This window comes from Ruditapes philippinarum, unplaced genomic scaffold (genome assembly GCF_026571515.1).
Source record: "Ruditapes philippinarum isolate M1 unplaced genomic scaffold, ASM2657151v2 ctg499_1_1_1_1, whole genome shotgun sequence".
NCBI classification, from domain to species: domain Eukaryota; kingdom Metazoa; phylum Mollusca; class Bivalvia; order Venerida; family Veneridae; genus Ruditapes; species Ruditapes philippinarum.
Genome location: NW_026861806.1, coordinates 88,104 through 107,066, shown reverse-complemented (window position 1 = coordinate 107,066; position 18,963 = coordinate 88,104). Strand labels below are relative to the sequence as shown.

Here is an 18,963-nt window from a genome sequence, read left to right as displayed (position 1 = left end):
GTCCCAAATCGCACTTTTTAACAAATAAAATAAAAATCTGTCTCCCGAAGAGTGCAAACTTTGACAGAACAAAGTTAGGTACCTGTCCACCATTACCATGTTTTAATGTTGCTCTTTTATTTTACATTTTAATGGAATAAAAGCCTGAGATGTAACACACATTTGCACACATTTATTCAAAATTTCATAACAGTTTTTCGGACCTTTTTTATTTTGAATATAATTCAGTACCAATAAGCAATGTTAAGTAGATATAACTTCCCAAACTTTTCCGTGTCGTCTGCAAATATATTCTTTAAAAGTTGTGATTTACCTAGAATGGGATTTCAGTTATTGTGCATTGGCATTCAAACTAGAATTGCCCAGGTGTTGCTTGTAAGTGTCGCAAGTTCTCTCATGTAACTTAAAACAACAGACAAAACTTTGATACATATTAATCGCTGTACTATTATAACTGCTGTATTACATAGAAAACAAATGTTTCTCTGACTGATGCAGTTACATAGATGCTAAACTGAGAAAAAATAGATTGTATGCCTGGATGAAAATGATAAAGGGCCAGGATACTGCTAGGAGCCGGAAACTGCTAGGAAACCAGTACATAAATCCTTTTCCAAAATTCTGGAAACAAAGTGATCCCTCGGAAGCATTAATCACAACAAAATAACATAAGAATTGCAGACTCGGTTTAATTGAGTCTGTACATGAGGGATAATGAATAAGTGCAACATCCCTCACGCCCCCTAGCACCGGCCAAGTCTACGAAATATGCGTCAAACAAAAAGAAATACTATGATAAAGAAACGGGGGTAAGAAATAATATCTCTTGAACAAAAATTCACTCAAAACCAACATTATATATTCTATTTTTTGCGCAAAGGATGAGCGTACTACATTTCATAATGATTTACAATCTCATTGAATAATAAGAAACACTAAAACGTGCCGTGATTTAGCGCAAGAAACACAATGGCAATACCAAAAGTTATCATAAGAACTCTGTGACATCTTCAGAGTTATCACAAGAACTCCGAGACATTTGAAAAATCGGATATAAATCTGTTAGCCGATGCTTTATGTTAGCAATTTTGCATTATAATAAGGTAATTATATATGGCAAGAATAAAGACCAGAAATAAACAGGGCAATACTTGTGAATTCGCATATAATATGGAAATTTTACTGAAAATTGCCAGATTTATAGCAGGAGGTGAATAAAAATGGCCTGTGAATAAGTGTTTGACACATAATACAAGATGTAAGACAAGCTTAATTATTAAAATTTAATTTAGCACCTAAAACTCATTTTTTAAATATGAAAATAACCATTTTTAACGAGTGTTTTTGTAGTATATACAGATGTTTTTCGACGAACTCCGTGACAGTTATCAAAAAAACTCCTGAACAAGTTAACATAAGAACTCCATCCTTCGTGTAACACTTCCTCCTCCGTGTATATGTAGAAGGTAATATTGGTATGATGCACATTACTTCAACCTTCCGTTTATCGTTCTGTTTGTCACAATCGTGCAATAACTCAAAAAGTACAAAAATCTAGTTTGATGAGTTTTTTTAATTTTATTTCTCAATCGCCCGTCCGTCTGTTTGTCTTTCGTTTTCACTATCCAAAGAAATCTGAATCCCGCAAGAAGTAATATTAAGGGGCCAGTTACACAGACGGTCGGTCCCCAATCGGTGATACGATTTTAAATTTACTCGCTGTTATGATCGGTTGTCATGCGTGATTTTATTTCTGGTTTTCTGTGTAAACGACCATCGGTGGCAGAAAGCAAACTCAAACGGGGTTGGATCGGTTATAAAACTGCTGAAATAAATCGGTTTTTATCGTTTGTAAATCGGAGCTAAATCGGGCGTAACGCTGATTAATCGGTGGTTGATAGCTAGTCATCAGTGGTTAAACCCTTTCCGTCAGATATGGCCGGTGATTCATATTTGGTCATCTTTGTCCGATCGGCGATATCGGTGATTAAGAGCTTGCATATCTCGTGATATCGGTTGCTGTCGGTTATTTGTAAAATATTTTCACCGATCTAGAATTTTAAACATGTTTAAAAATTCCAATCGGTAATTTTTCACCGATGAAACTTATCTTTCCCCAATAGCAGTTGATAGGTGGAAAACAGGTGACCAATAGGTGATATCGGTGTTAAATACGTTGTCATCGGTTCACTCCATAATTTGGCTCAAAAAACTACCGATCAATCACCGATGGCTCTGTGTAACTGGGGTGTTATATTACAACTGCTAAAATTATCCTGTTGATACTTGCTTTGATATTAGCTATATCATTTTGCCACCCTTCCGTCTGTTTGTCGCTATGCGTGTGTTAACGAATAACAGTTTTTGATAACAATTGCATAAGTATTATTGTCCCCCGCCTTTTCGAAGAAAAAATTGGGATATAGAAATAGGCTCCGTCCGTCCGTCTGTCCGCACTCACAGGACAGTAATTATGTGGCTAGAGGGACAATAGGTAACTGTTCTTTCTCTTTGATGTCATTCATTCCGTAATGCTTTTATGTGGCTATTTTCTTTTGTGTGGCTAAAAAGAACAATAGAAAGAACAATAGAGTAGCCACATTATTACTCTCCTGTTAGAACTTCCGTCCGTCCGTCTGTCCGTCCGTCCGTCACACTTTCGTGTCCGGTCCATAACTTTGTCATTTATGAAAGGAATTTGAAATAACTTGGCACAAATGTTTATTATAATAAGACGATGTGTCATGCGCAACAACCAGACCTCTACCTCCAGGGTCAAGGTCACACTTGCTCATTCAAGGTCAACATTGCCTTTTTGAGGGTATATGTCGTGTCCGGTCCATAACTTTCTTATCTATGAAGGGTTTTGTAAATACTTGCCATAATTGTTCACAATAAGCAGACGATGTGTCATGCGCAAAAACCAGTCACCTACCTTCAAGGTCAAGGTCACACTTGGATGTCAAATATTAACATAGTCTGTTACGTGTATATTTCGTGTCCGATCCATAACTTTGTCATTTATCAAAGGAATTTGAAATTACTTGGCACAAATGTTTGTTATAATAAGACGATGTGTCATGCGCAACAACCAGACCTGTACCTTCAGGGTCAAGGTCGTACTTGCTCATTCAATGTTAACATTGTCTATTTGATGGTATATGTCGTGTCCGGTCCATAACTTTCTTATCTATGAAGGGATTTTGTAAATACTTGCCATAATTGTTCACAATAAGCAGATGATGTGTCATGCGCAAAAACCAGTCACCTACCTTCAAGGTCAAGGTCACACTTGGAGGTCAAATATTATCATAGTCTGTTACGTGTATATTTCGTGTCCGGTCCATAACTTTGTCATTTATCAAAGGAATTTGAAATTACTTGGCACAAATGTTTGTTATAATAAGACGATGTGTCATGCGCAACAACCAGACCTGTACCTTCAGGGTCAAGGTCGTACTTGCTCATTCAAGGTAAACATTGTCTATTTGATGGTATATGTCGTGTCCGGTCCATAACTTTCTTATGTATGAAGGGATTTTGTAAATACTTGCCATAATTGTTCACAATAATCAGACAATGTGTCATGCGCAAAAACCAGTTGTATACCTCCAAGGTCAAGGTCAAACTCGGAGGTCAAATATTAACATAGTCTGTTACAGGGTATATTTCGTGTCCGGTCCATAATATTGTCATTTATCAAAGGAATTTGAAATAACTTGGCACAAATGTTTGTTATAATAAGACGATGTGTCATGTACTTGCCATAATTGTTCACAATAATCAGATGATGTGTCATGCGCAAAAACCAGTCACCTACCTCCAAGGTCAAGGTCACACTTGGAGGTCAAATACTTACATAGTCTGTTACAGGGTATATTTTGTGTCCGGTCCATAACTTTTTCATAGATCAAAGGATTTTTAAAAAATACTTCGCACAAATAGTCACTATAATAAGAGGATGTGTCATGCGCAACACCTGCATCCCTACCTCCAAGGTCAAGGTCACACTTAGAGGTTAAAAATTAACATAGTCTGTTATAGGGTATATTTTGTGTCGAATCTAGAACTTCCTATAGAACTTATATTTTCGATCCTTGAAGATCGTTCAGCACGACATTATTGTTGTGCTTGTGGTATTTTTAGTTTAAACTTTTCGGCATTTTCTAGTTGGGTGGTTCCAATATTCCTACTTGAATAATGTTGAATCACCCTTAGGATATGTTGCCTGCTTTTTAAATTTGTCTTTTGACGTCTTATCTGTGATACGCAGGCTTCATAACCTCTGATCCCTTTCAAAATTCCATTTTATTTAGTTCCGCCGATTGTTTTCTCGTTTAGGGCACATGCTTTTTATTACTTGGGGACCATACGCCGCTTTTCATGGAATGGCACGGAAGTGTCACATTGAAGGTTCCATGATAACCGCCGTATGAACACATCTGTGGATGTTTCTAAATTCAAAATTTTACTATTCCATGTTTAAATGTTGAATTCTGCTTGGGCCAGTGCTAGGGGGCGTGGACGGTGACTTGCACTTTCCAGTACCGTCCATGAACAGGCTCAATCAAACCGAGCCTGCAACATTTTCAATTTTGCCGTGTTGGGCTTTCTTTAGGGATTCTGTATTTATCTATTTTCTTCATAGTTCAAGGGATTTTGAAATAACTTGGCACAAATAGTCACAATAATAAGACGATATGTCAAGTACAACACCTGCACCCCTACCTCCAAGGTCAAGGTCACACTTAGAGGTCAAAGGTTAACAGAGTCTGTTATTTGGTATATTTTGTGTCCCGTCCATTACTTCTTCATAGATTAAGGGATTTTGAAAATACTTGGCACAAATAGTCACAATGATTAGATGATATGTCATGCGTAACATCTGTGTCCCTACCTCCAAGGTCAAGGTCACACTTAGAGGTCAAAGATTTACATAGTCTGTTATAGGGTATATTTTGTGTCCAATCTATAACTTCTTGATAGTTCAAGGGATTTTGAAAATACTTGGCACAAATAGTCTCAATAATAAGACGTTATGTCATGCACAACACCTGCTCCCCTACCTCAAAGGTCAAGGTCACACTTAGAGGTCAAAGCTTAACATGATTGATTTTTAAATTCCGTGTTTCATTTTATTTTTTTAACAAATTTAATGTTACATTTGCAGATCTAGCATTGATCATAATATTGGACTGAATGTCCTGAGATCCATACCTCAATCTTTTGAAATAGCACAATTTTATGCTTCATATAAAATTTCCCGAGGCGGGGGACGTTGGTAACTCTGTTACAAATTCTTGTTTCTTCCTAGTTACATGTTGACTCTAAAATAAAACAGACAGGCGGTCGTGTGGGCGAGTGTTGTCAAACAAACATTTTCCGTAGGCATGTCTGTTCAACGAAGCGTGGACGAAATTGTTCATGATTCACGTGAAGTAACAGGTTAACTCAATACTTTGTTAGACCTTATTTGGCAAGTTCCGAATTATATCTATACCCCCCAGAAATTACCGCAGGGATATAGTAATAGTATCAGTCCGTCTTTCCAACCGTTGTCCTCACATATTAGTATGTCACTCAAGATTGGTGCAGTGTGCAGAGGTTGTAAATTTAACTACCATGATTTTGACTTTTACTCTTGGTTATTTTAATGCTCATATTCGTTTTTCTTAAAAGAGAATTTGAAATAACGACCTTGTACAGTGTGCAGAAGTGGTGAATTCTATTACCATGATTTTGACTTAATATTCTTTATTACCTTACACGCTTATTTTTGTACTTAACATTACGCAAAACCTTATTTGATATATCGGCGTGCTTTGTCATAGAAACAAGAATTTTTTAAGGAGTTGTGTAATAATGATATATCTAACTGCCACATTATTTAAGAAATTAAATGATGCTATTTTTTGCTTCATTTTTACCCAAAGCTTCTTTTTTGCGAGGACACAAAAATGAAAGGAGGGGGCAATGGAGGGATCAGGTGATCTAATAATTCTTCTGATTACATTATTCTTTATTTGAGTATTTTTCAGGTCAAACTACTTATTACTACATACTGATTAAAAGCCGGTTGGGTATTGTTTACAATATTTAAACTGTCAGTGATGAAGCTTTTACCGTTCTTTATAATTTTTAACATTGAATTACCTTCTATCGTAGACCTTATCCGTATTTTGCGTGTTTTTTATAATTGTTATCTACTGTTTACTTCAATTTCTAAATATATTGTATAATTTGTCTGATTGTGAGTAACCGGCATGTTTACAACATTTATGCGTACTTGTTACGTTAATGTATATAGCGCCATTGTACTGGGTGTTCTGCGTCATTGATTTTTGGTGGGCGTTTCTCTTGTTTATTAAAATTGCGTTTTGATAGCTCACAGATTATGTTTACAAAATATGTCAAATCTTAGGTAGTTGCTTTTAATCTTATATAATATTTTTTCTATCCTATTTATTTGAACTTTGCGTACTTAAAAGATAATTTCAGAATATGAATGTTAATATTTCTGCAGAATTCTGCTAAATTCTGCCACTGTTATTTATGACATCACACTTTCTGCCAAATTCTGTCGATTTCGGCAGAATTCTTTTAACATAAAAAGAGTATGCTTTTTTTTTTAATTTGAGGTTATGAATTCAGAGAATTAAGATCTGACTTTGTTGACTTCTTGGGGTGAAAAATCAATACAAAATATTGAAAGTTCAGACCATTGATAAAAATTGAGAGTATTAAATGGCATACGACAACAAAAGAGATATTTATGGAGAATACGAAAATTGTGTAAACTAGATCTATAGTTGATAAATGAATATAAAAGATGTAAAAGGTATAATTATTTTTCATATATTTGTTCTTACTGTTTAATATTCTTACATTTTAAAGTTTAAACAAAGACTTATCCTTTTTGTATCCATTCATTTGAAGATTGTATAAACCTAAAAAAGTGTTGCGACTTGTTCGCTACCAAAGTCACAGTTAATGATGATTCACCATGACAATTCGCCACAATACTAGTTTCCTCCACTCTGGCAAGGAACTCATAATGTCTGTACATGCAAGGGGAAAGGTACAGTGCGAACGACCGTAGAAAGGATTTCATGTTTAATGACAACGAAAGTGACCTGCACCGCCCACACAAACATGAGTTGCTCGATCCTTAATAACAGAAAAATAAATTATCAACTTTTATAAGCAAACCGCTGAAGTGTGTTTGTTTGTTTTGGGTTTTACGCCACATCGACACAGTATAGGTCATATCGCGACGTTCCAGCTTTACTGGTGGAGGAAGACCTCAGGTGCCCTTCCGTGCATTATTTCAGGCACGAACGGGTACCTGAGTAGAACCACCGACGTTCCCGTAAGCTAGCTGGATAGCTTCCTCACATGAAAGAATCCAAAGTCCCTGTCGGGATTCGAACCCACAGAGGTGAGGGGCAAGTGGTACCGCTGAAGTAAACACATATTTCATAACAGAATGGTGTATCTTTATAGCACTTACATTTTTGACCAAATATGTAAGTCTCCCGGATATTAAATCAAAGATGTTATATTTTTTATCATTGAAGATTGTTCAGGCCATCATTATTGTTATCAGTACATGTGTTTGGCACTTTTGGTTCTTTCCAGTTTTGTTGATTTTCGTTGGTTCCTGTATTCCTCTCACTTGAATAATGTTTATCACCTTTAGGATAATTATGTTGCCTACTTCTTGACCAGGATTTCAACGAAAACCGGTAAATATAATGCCGAAGGCGGCGGGCTGTCGTCAACTTGTGGTTTCCGCTTTCTTTATTACTGGAGTTTGTTTTGCCCTATTGACACCAAACTTTGTGTGTGCGAGTAGCTTATATCAAAAGACAGCTTGAGAATGCAACCCAGGTTTTTATGATCAAAGTCAAGGTCACTGTTGCTTAAAGTAGAAACTTAGTTTCCGTTAAATAATTAGAGTTTGCTTTGGCCAATTTACACCAAACTTGGTAGCTTATATCAAGAGGCAGTTCGGAATCCAATTAAAATTTCAGTTTTCACGTAATAACTTGAGTTTTGACCTATTAACAACAAACTTGTCGCGTGAGTAGCTAAAATTAAGATGTAGCTTGTGATTGCTACTTATATATCTAGAGCAAGGTGAAGCAAGGTTAAGGTTACTTGTCTACAATATAATTTTCAGCTTTTATGCAATAACTTCAGTACACTTTGACCTATTGATAATTTACTTAGGATGTGTGTAGCTAAAATGAAAATACAAACTGGCATTGCTACTCAAGTTTCTTGTATATTTTCATTTTGAACTGTTGAAACCAGTTTTCTGTATTGGTACAAATAACAGCATCATATCTACTTTACTGCCATATTTCATTCATAAATCTTGTCATATCAATACTTGGTCGTTGAAAACCCGTAGTTTGCCGTTATCACTATCATCCATGAAGAAGCTAAATCATACCAAACAAGCCACATTTTTATTTTTCCCGTGTTAGGCATTCTTAATGAATCCCATTTTTCTCTTTTCTAGATGTAACAAGATTCGACAGTGTTTTGTCAATTAACTGTATCAAATGGTAAATTTTAAAGTGTGAGCCTGGTCACGCCAGTGTTATAACCATGTGATGATAGTATCACAATTCATTGTTTCTGGTTGCAAACAATGTGTTATTTTACATTCACACATACATTTACAATCAAATATAATTAATTAAAGATTCACCAGCACAATTATAAAAAAAACACTTACATTGGTTGAAACTGTATACAAATGTTTAATATCTTTTCAGTTTTTATTGCGTTAATCTTGTGCATAGAAGAACAAAATGCGTATTGCTATTAAAAGTGAAACGCTATTCATCATCAATTGTCTGTAATTGATAAAGACAAAAGAGGTCAGATCCATTTAATCAAATTTCAGTTGCATTTAGTATTGTTTAACGTTACTGTTAGTCATAAGTACAATAATATTCCATGGCTGTTATAACTTCATTAAAACTTTTATTTAATTCATATATAAACTGTTACATGACTTCAATGTTGATAGTAGTACTAAATATTATTTAAGATTGTCAAAAGAATAAAAAAAACTAAAATAAAAATATGTTTTGCTTCAGATAATTTTATAAGAGCTTGACAAGAAAATAGTTAAATGGAACATTTTCATCTTTATAATATTTATTTTTACAAAATGCATGCTATGAAATACAGTTGTTTGGCCATATAATTAAAAAATGTTTAAATATATTTACTATCTACGATAATGCAAAAAGAGGGATTCTATATCAATCAGACAAACTTTAAAATAAAAAAAAACCTTCATACATTTTTATAATTTTGGTAAAACTTTTGGCGCAAAAAAGATGGTATTAGGTTTGTGACCAGCAATCAACGCGAAAGACCAACGAACATTCAATCAATATGCCTTCAGTGTTTACACCCACCTACGGTAAGAATTATAAATAGTATATAGCAATGTAACACCTAACACAAATAATGTAAAAATTGTTCTACCATCGCCGAAACAACAAAGTGTTCAGGATGAAGTTTCATGCTTTTCGTTGCGATTGTTATATCTTTGTTATGTAGTGCAATTACAGAATGATGCATGCCCGTAAAAACCTTTCGTATAACAGATTCATATAATAAACCAATATAGTCAGGTTGTCTGATCACCCATCCATCAATTCCTTCGTCACGATGCATGTGAGGTAATTTGATTAAAATTTGAGTTTGACTCATTCTTTCTAATTTTTCTAAATAATACCGCATAGCAATAACATTTGCTATGAAAAAATTAATACGCTCTATTTGTAAATGTGAATATATGTGAAGGATAACAACACGTTTGCTTGTATTTTTGAAATCCTTAACTTGCTCAGATAGTGGTTTTGAAAAGTAACTACTCATATTTGATACCCCGCCAGCAACAGCTGGTATATTGTGAGGTATATATATAATCCATAAATTGTATTTCAAGCAATATGCTTCGTAACGTGTGTGCCATCGTTCGCCAGATATGCGTTTAAGTGTACAACCTAAAGATAAATTCGAAGATTTCAGGTGCGCTAACCATTGCAAACTTGTTGAATCTCCCCATAGATAGATAATTGTGTTGCGAAGACATTCTCCTATAAATATATTCCTTCCTGTTGTGGAAAAAAGTAGAATGTAATGAATAAGCTCAATCTCTGCGCATTATAAGATATCAATTAAAAGAAATGATAGCAACGCGAAATAAAACTGGCGTGCTTCATAACTTCATGAAAATAAAATTGGACCAATGGCTTTTCTAGAATAAGTTTACCAACATCACCAGTTTCAGAAGCAAATTATAGTTGAATCGAAAAGACTCATAGTCTGTCTTAAAAATTTCGAGATTCTAGATTGTTATATATAATATAGTTTGATCAAAACAATTGGATAAAATATTGAAACGATTGTTACCCCGAGTGGAGCAGGATATTTGATCTTATTTCAATCATCTTACAGTAAATTCTACCAGTTCTAACTGATATTGTAATGGTCGATAGATGTTTTTTTCAAATAACGTTCCGATTTTTATCTTGAAAACGTTAATTTTGTAATCCGAATTATTTATGTCGAAAGTAAATTTTCTTTCTGACCATGTTCCGAGTTACGCATTTACATTTATGATGTTTAAAAAAAATCCGAAACGTTAGTAAAAATTTTAGCTCTTTTAAACTCTGGTTGACTTATTAATCATTTTTAAGGAAATATAAACAGCATATGAAATAATCTTATATGACATCAGTCAGTTATAGATACAGAATGGTAGTGTCATATCTTTATGTTACAGTAAGTCCAGTGTGACTTTTTATGTTGATGATAACTACAAGGATAGATCAATTGCAATTTTTAACTACGATTGTTTAAAACATATTTACATAGAAATAGCAAGATGCCGGACACAACAATCGATATAAAGTTGTACTTATATACAAAATGCTTAATGTAGACATTAAACTTAAATGAATTCCATGTGTGTATGTGTGTATGAATGTGTGTATGTAGGTAGGTGTGTAGGTAGATGTATAGGTAGATCTGTAGGTGGTTAGGTGGGTATGTATGTCAATGTGTAAAGGCTATCACATTTTTTTCATAAGCTTCTAGCGTAAGTGTTTTAAGTTAAATGATGCTAATGTTTACAGGTTACCACATAATACCCATATTTAAATAGATTATTACCTTTACAATGGGTCATTATCCACCTTCCTTGGTAGAAATAACCTGTTGACTGTTTCAGGAACCAAAGCTTGCTCCTATTATAAGCACGACATTGTTGCATTTCATTTTCCTGTAGGCTGTGATTTCTTTTCGAAGTTTCAATTGTAATATTGATTACATCTCCAACTCTATATTGACCCCTGGGGCAATAAAGAATAAAGGTTAAATATCTTATTTTTAATTCTCTGTTGTTATTTATTCTATGATAATATAATGATAGTCTTAATAAATCAATATCTACATTTGTACGGAATTTTCAAAATTGAAGGAAAAACAATTCTCCCATCACACGAAACGTTTCAAGTTCAGTTCATTTAAATAAATTCTGATATAGACACAAATTATTACATATACAATAAGATTCTTAATGTGCAGAAAGAGACACCGGGATTTTAATAATATATGTCAATTCTCAATTAAAACAATATGCGGAACTGGTTAAATTTTCAGGTGACTGTTTGTTATGGCTGAAATTCAGTAAAACATAGTAGGAGTTTGTAAATGATTCATTTGCATTGATTCTTACACTCCAAACGAAAATATTGTTGGAAACCAATTTTTATTTGAAGTTTTCTCTTGATTACATGTTGAATTTTGAAAATATGCACAAAAATCATTTTTGTAACTTGAGGTTATAATACTACAGTACAGATGTAGTGAAGGTAATAAAGAAGGTGAACAACATGCGTAAATTAACAAAGCATCATTAGACTATGTTTTATGTAGAACTGATTAAATGCAATTATTTCAAATTTTGAAAAAATGTCTTATCATTTATGTTGCACTTTAATTTTAATCTTGTGGAATATCTGAAAATGAAGATAAAACTGGAATTATCATTCTAATATTTCTCACTGTTATAAATGGGAAAACAGGAAATATATAAGATTAGTTTTTGTAGTTATAGTGTCTTGAATAAATTTGCTAATTTATGTTAAAATGATTATGCTGCTCCTAAGTAATAATAAGATATATTAGACTTTGAAAATTTTCTGCAACAAGAATTAATATATGAAATGGAACTAGAGCGAAAATATTACAAGCTCTTAATAATCTTGAAATAAAGAACAAAACATCATGGTTTCTTAACTGAACGTTATTATGTTCCTTTCACTGATACTGATATTTCAAATACTAGCAAACAAATCAACTACAGGGTAAAACTTCTTTGTTTAATAAAATGTTTTATATAGGTATTCTCCATCAAGTTGGACACAATGTTTTATTGAACATATATATTCATAAAAAGAGGATGAAGATAATTGTAGGGGTTCTGGACGAGCACAGAAAGCATTGGATAAACCTTTTTAAATTGAAAAGATTTCTTTACATGTCAGTTAAACATAAACTGGATCTGTTAGGTACTTATTTCACCAGTTCTTAACCATTGATTGCAAGTCCGATACTATTTAATAGTCAAGTGTTAGAAAATATACATTTAAAGTACAACAAGAAATTGATAAAAGTAAAAAACAACATACAACAACAATATCTTTGGTGAACAAGGGAGGATAACTTAAAGACAATAAGAGCTGTATACGTTATAAAATACTAGTAAAAAGTTGTTCAGTCAAGAACTACAAAATATTTCAGGTTTGTGTATGACCTTATACTCGTATGTAGAATTTCAATCATTGTCCTTTATCTGTTATGTTTTTTTTACAATTATAAGGTTTCAATGACGTTTAGATTAATCAGGATGTTGAAGATATATATATCAGCAGTAGTAAAACAAAGATGAATAGAAACATTTATACAAAATTTGTATACAAAAAATATGTATTATTTTGTGATTTTGGTTTGCAATCATATCAGTCCATGGTTAATATTCAAAAGTTAAGGAAACCTTTGACACATTGAGGACTTCTTCAAATAAATTAAATAGTAGATGCAGCTGACATATTGCATAAACTTGAAGCAATTCCTTATATTGAAAGTAAATGTCATGTTTTGCTCTTAATTTGAAGGTGAATTTTATGTATTTTTAAAATGTCGCCTGTATAATGATTTAAGAAACAGAACAGCTTCTACGAGGGCTGTTCAATAAAAACGCGGAAAAGTGCTGCCATATTTTTAATATTCATGGGAAATTGACGTTCTCTTTACATTTTGTAAATAAATATATAATAAACATGTACACAAAATTTCAATTAAATCGGATAAAAATTAATAGTACAATTTCAAGTATTTCTAAGGTAATCGCAGTGAAACCGGCCCAACGTCGTAACGACGTCACGCTCAACGCATGTATGAGAGTCACCCAAAACACGCACCTAGTCCTTCTCGAAATACTCTCCGTGAAAGGAAACACACGTTTTACAACGGTTGATCCATGACATGAAACTATTAAAGTAGGAGCCATTATTTATCTCTGAAATTACACCTTGCACCGCTTAGGACAACTCGTCCGCATCATCAAAGTGTTCTCCCCGCAGGACGTTCTTCAGTGTCGGGTACAGAAAGAAATCGCATGGTGCGAGGTCATGGCTGTAGGCCGGGTGCTCGAGGACTTCGAAGCCGAGTTCCTGATTGTGTACTGTGCTTCGGCCGCACGATGAGACGGTGCGTTGTCGTGATGAAATATCGTGTCGGCGATTTTCGTGGCCCGCTTCTTTCTTATCGCCCTCATAAAATCGCGTCTCAGAATCTGAAAGAAATAAAATCATAAGTAAATTGTCGTTATAATTTATTTTCATAATTACTTACACAAATATAGATAATTATTAGGTTATGTATAGACATAATAATGAATATCTTATTATAGATTAAATAAATTTATTCACCTTAGAATAATATTTCGTTGTCACAGTCTGACCCAGGGATACCGCGTGGCTCAGTATCACACCGTCGACGTCAAAGAAGACGATAAACATCTGTTTCCTTGCAGATGGGCCGACTTTAAACTTCTTAGGTGAAGGCGATTCTGGAGTTTTCCACATAGGAGACTGTGATTTCGTTTCAGGTTCGTATAGGCTGATTAATGTCTAATCAACAGTCACTATCCGTCGCAAGAAACGTTCACCTTCCCTGGCATACAGGCGTCTCAAATTGAGTTCATCGTAAATAAAACGATGCACTGTGCCAATGCTACAATCCGATCTTTCGTGTATTTCGCGAATTGTTATCCGACGATCATTGTCAAGCAGCTCCTTTATCACAGCGACGTGATTTGACGTTACGTTGGGACGTCCACTGCGTTTGTCGTCATGGATGCTTTGTTGGCCGCCTAGAAATCGGGCATACCACGTGTATATTGCTGTTTTCTTCATCGCCTGATCACCATATGCTTTTTGTAATCTTAACATTGTTTCTTTCTTTGAAAACCCGTTCAAGACACAAAACCTTATTGAAGATCGTTGTTCCGATGCCATTTTAACGCATACGCACTGAACAATATGGCCGCTTAACGCATAAATGACGTCACACACTAACATGACGTCATGTGCGTAACGCCAACATATTGCGCGTAAAATATGCAAAGTTTGGTGAAAATCGCACGGTAAACGTTAAAATGCGACGTCATTATTGACCAGTGACTATTTGTAAAAATGAACAAAAGTGGGCCGGTAATCGCTATATGTGGTTACCATAACGACCGTTTGTTAACATATTATTCATGTCAGAACGGCAATATTTGCTGTATATTTTCAAAATATGTTTGTCTCTATCCCTGTATAAGTTTTATTCAGCTAACTTGGAAAATAAGGAAATAGCGACACTTTTCCGCGTATTTATTGAACAGCCCTCGTTAATAAATATTAAAATATATCAAATGTACCTACATTTTTTAATAGTTAATATCGCAAATATATGGTATGTTATATAGTATGGTATGTATGTATTTATACTGTGTACTTATCATTACCGTATAAGTACTTATTTCTGCGGGCTAAATATTCTGAGATTTTCTATTTAAATTTCTGCGTATCTTTTTTCAGCGCTGGCATCATTCTCGCATTGATACGTTTTATTTCTGCGTTTTAACTTAAATATTTGTTCAAACTTAAGCGATAAAACAGACATCATTTCAAGATTTGATGATGTGACATTACTTCCACGACTGGTAATGTTTTTCGTCGTAATCAACATGTATCGGTATTTACACGTTAAAAACAAATAAGAAAATAACATATAATGACACATGTTAATACTGTGATTGTATAAAAATGAAATGTCAAAATAAACAATCGCAAAATCGCACGTAGACACAATACATGGTACAAATACATAAAAGGTATGTTTATAGCAGGTTTAAATGAAAATAACAAACAAGGGTCATTCAAATATCACCTGTCAAACTATAATAGTTTTTTTTACTATTCACAAAAAGACCCATCAAGCTTAGCGTGAGCGAAAATCATACAAATATTTTTTTCAACAAAAAGAATAAGTAAAGTTATTTTTTTCTTACATTGTTTTCATGACGGATACATTAAGAAAAAATCCCATCTACAAAAGCGGATAACGACACATGGTCTTGCATTTAGACTATCCCGGTAGTTGAAATATTTCGACATATACAAAAGGAATGGCTGAAGTTTCTTGGGTTTTTGCATCTGTGGTGTTGTTATGAACCGCAGAAATAGTAGAAATAAAGTTTCCGCAGAAAAAAGTACTTATACGGTATATTGCCCACATGATTGCTGTAATAAAATCTAAAAATCCGAATAAACATATGTATTTCTTGTATTAATGCTACCAACGAATTACTAGAGCACACATTATAAAATGCAGTTAAAATGATACAATGATAAATATACATAAACGGTGATACGTTTACTACTAAGGAACATAATGAAACATGTCAAATGTTGGTTATCTAAACAAATACGAAAGAGGAAAGTAAAGAATCAAGAATGTTATTAATAAAGAGAATGTATACAGGCTGTAAATTATTTCACCGAATTATTATATTTTACAAATGTTTTATTATTATATTTTATTATCCCCGAAAAACAAAGTATACGAGGGTTGTTCAAAAAGTAATAGGACTGCAGCTCTACTGTTCACATTTTTAAATTTACATACACAATTTTACATGAGACAAATATCGGAACATGTTCTCAATATACAGTGAAAAAATCAAAACAAAATGTTAAGAAATGAAATTTCTGTGAAATTTTCAAGTGACAAGGGGTACGAAACGCGGCGCAAGCTAACAATACAATAATTGACGTTCATGACGTCGTAAAATAAATCGAAATTGTAATAAGCGTCATTCTTTCTGAAAGTAGTCTCCCTAGTCTCTAGGTGTATGAGTCATGTAACTACTACTTTGCCTCATATGTGGAGATGAAGCAAGAAAAAAAGCGATCACATTCTTGTTCCACTGTTTAAAAAAAAAAATAAATAAATAAATGCCCGATAGCCGGGCATTCTCCGGGTTTTCTCGTGTGTTTTTTGAGTAACCTTGGAACTCAATAGGACTGAAAATGTTAAAGTAAAGGCAATTTATTTTATTAATTTACTCATGTCATTGTGTTTAAAACAATATGATTATATACAGACCAATAAAGATATTTCTCAATTGAAAAGTATCCTTTTCTACTTAGCACAGTCTATCGTTTATTAAAACAAGTTTTTGGGGAAACACTACTAATTATTTCCGTTTACTATAACATTAATTTAATGATTACACGTATATCTAGTTAAATACAATAAAATAGTGTTTATAACAAATGTCTTATTTACAATCCTTGGTTAAAACTGAATAAGTAGACCCGAAGCAGATACAACAACGATAAACAGTCGCGTACCGTTTACCGTGAATTCTTTTGGAGCGCTTTTGCAATTGACGTCACTAACGTCCCGTCAATTTTCAACTTTCATCCTCACCCTTTCTCGTTATCGATCTTGTATTTTCAGTTTTTGAATTGCTTGCGCCAACTGAAAACAAGTGTCCTGATGGCAGGATAATTGTCCTTTGTTTATTTAATCATTTTGTGTGTATCTGAATGATTATAGTCAATCTGTTGGCAAAATTTAACGATGGCACACACTTTCTGTTTGTTAACAAATGTCATATTTCTACATCTAACGCTATGACCGCTGCTGTTCAAAACTTAATAAATAGGTCATTTCAAGTCCGAATGACGTCAAATTTGGACATAATGTCACAATAATATATTTCAACGTATTGATGGAATACAGGGGAAAACAAATAGTTATTTATGAATAAATTAGAAGTAGAACTTAGCTCCAATAACTATATTTATGTGCTGCGCCGGGTGCGTGTTACCATGGTTATTCAATAACAAAGGAAAAGCGCGTTTAGCACAATAGATTAAAAAACTTATGTTTGATTTGTAGAAAACATTTTACGATTGCTGTACATATGAAAATATTCTAAATTGAATGAAATTTGAATACGCAAGACTACCTGTCCTATTACTTTTTGAACAACCCTCGTATATAATGTACAAACAACAGAAAAGAATTATATACACATGCATTACATTGTAATATAAAAGATACAATAACATGAAATTCCTTTACAAAAAATTATTACTTTTGGGTGTGTAGACTAGTTTAGACTATGTCTTTCAATGATTCATCTCAAACATAAACAAGCTACCAAGTCCCGCACCAATAACAGAATTTTAATCGAAAAACGAAAAATTAAGAGAAGTGAAGGTACAGTCTTTGTGCTCATGCTTTATAAATGACTATCAATAGACGGATGTCATTAAACTTATTCCTAAATAAATCAATTATCTAAATTATTGGGAAAAAATAATATAACAAGGAGCATGTAAATAAAAAATAATTATACAATTTATGCCTGAGAAACATACTACATGTACTATAAAGGGAGCAAGTCCAAATAATGAAAGAAGTGTTTGAAGCGCAGTAAATCAAAATAGTACAGCAAGTAAATTTGCTTTGAAAAAAAACGCACCAGATTGTTTAGATCTATATGTTAAAGTTTAAAACAAGATAATATATTCGCATTTCAGCAGTATTTAGGCATTTGACTAGCTATGATAAAAAAATAAAGAAGTGAGATGAATTTTATTTCTTTTTATTTTGTAGCATAACAGACAAATATTAACATCTCTTTTTGTCTTCTAATGATGAAGAATAATTATTTTATTAAGAAAAAGGCACTCACCTTTTAACAAGATGAAGTTCACAGTCATTAAGACCTTCTAAATAGCCAATCCAATTACGTTCGTATTTTGTCAAGTCATTACATGATAAAGTTCTGTTCACAGGTTTCAGACAATACCACGGCATTGTCTTATTCCAATACGAAAAATTACACAAATCTGAATCTTTATTGTCTTTTTTCAATATGTTTGTCCGAATGACATCGAGCAGATTCGGATGTATTAAAGGATTGGTATATGGCATGAATATCCTTGAAATGCTGCAAAGTTAAACCTAAATGTTTCTCAATTAACAAATCATTAAATTGATAAAGCCATCGTATTTAATTCAGGATTCGTACTTAAACATGAAACGAACAGATTGATCTTTACAATTAGTAAAGATATAATGAGAACTCTGGGCTTATATATGATCAGTATAGAATAAAAATGGTAAAAGGATTTTTTATCATCAATACTTTTATTTGCATATTTATTTTGTATAACATATTACCCAATGATGTCTCCTGCGAATCATGGCTGCTAGAATCTCTTTCGGATATAATAACTCTATTTCAATTTTAGCTAACCCTGTCCATAATGCGTTGTGCTTAATTGTATACGATCCATT

General features: G+C 33.3%; 1 protein-coding gene across 1 annotated transcript; it reads right to left on the bottom strand.

Annotated features, from left to right (window-relative positions):
• Positions 1-7,227: 7,227 nt before the first annotated feature.
• On the bottom strand, positions 7,228-18,809 carry LOC132716887 (NXPE family member 3-like). The gene is made up of 3 exons (XM_060700222.1): positions 18,356-18,809; positions 11,206-11,384; positions 7,228-10,145 (listed from the first exon to the last, which is right to left on the bottom strand). The coding sequence occupies exons 1-3, from the start codon at positions 18,595-18,597 to the stop codon at positions 9,481-9,483; spliced, it is 1,086 nt and encodes a 361-aa protein (XP_060556205.1). The 5' UTR covers positions 18,598-18,809; the 3' UTR covers positions 7,228-9,480.
• Between the last annotated feature and the right edge of the window lie 154 nt (positions 18,810-18,963).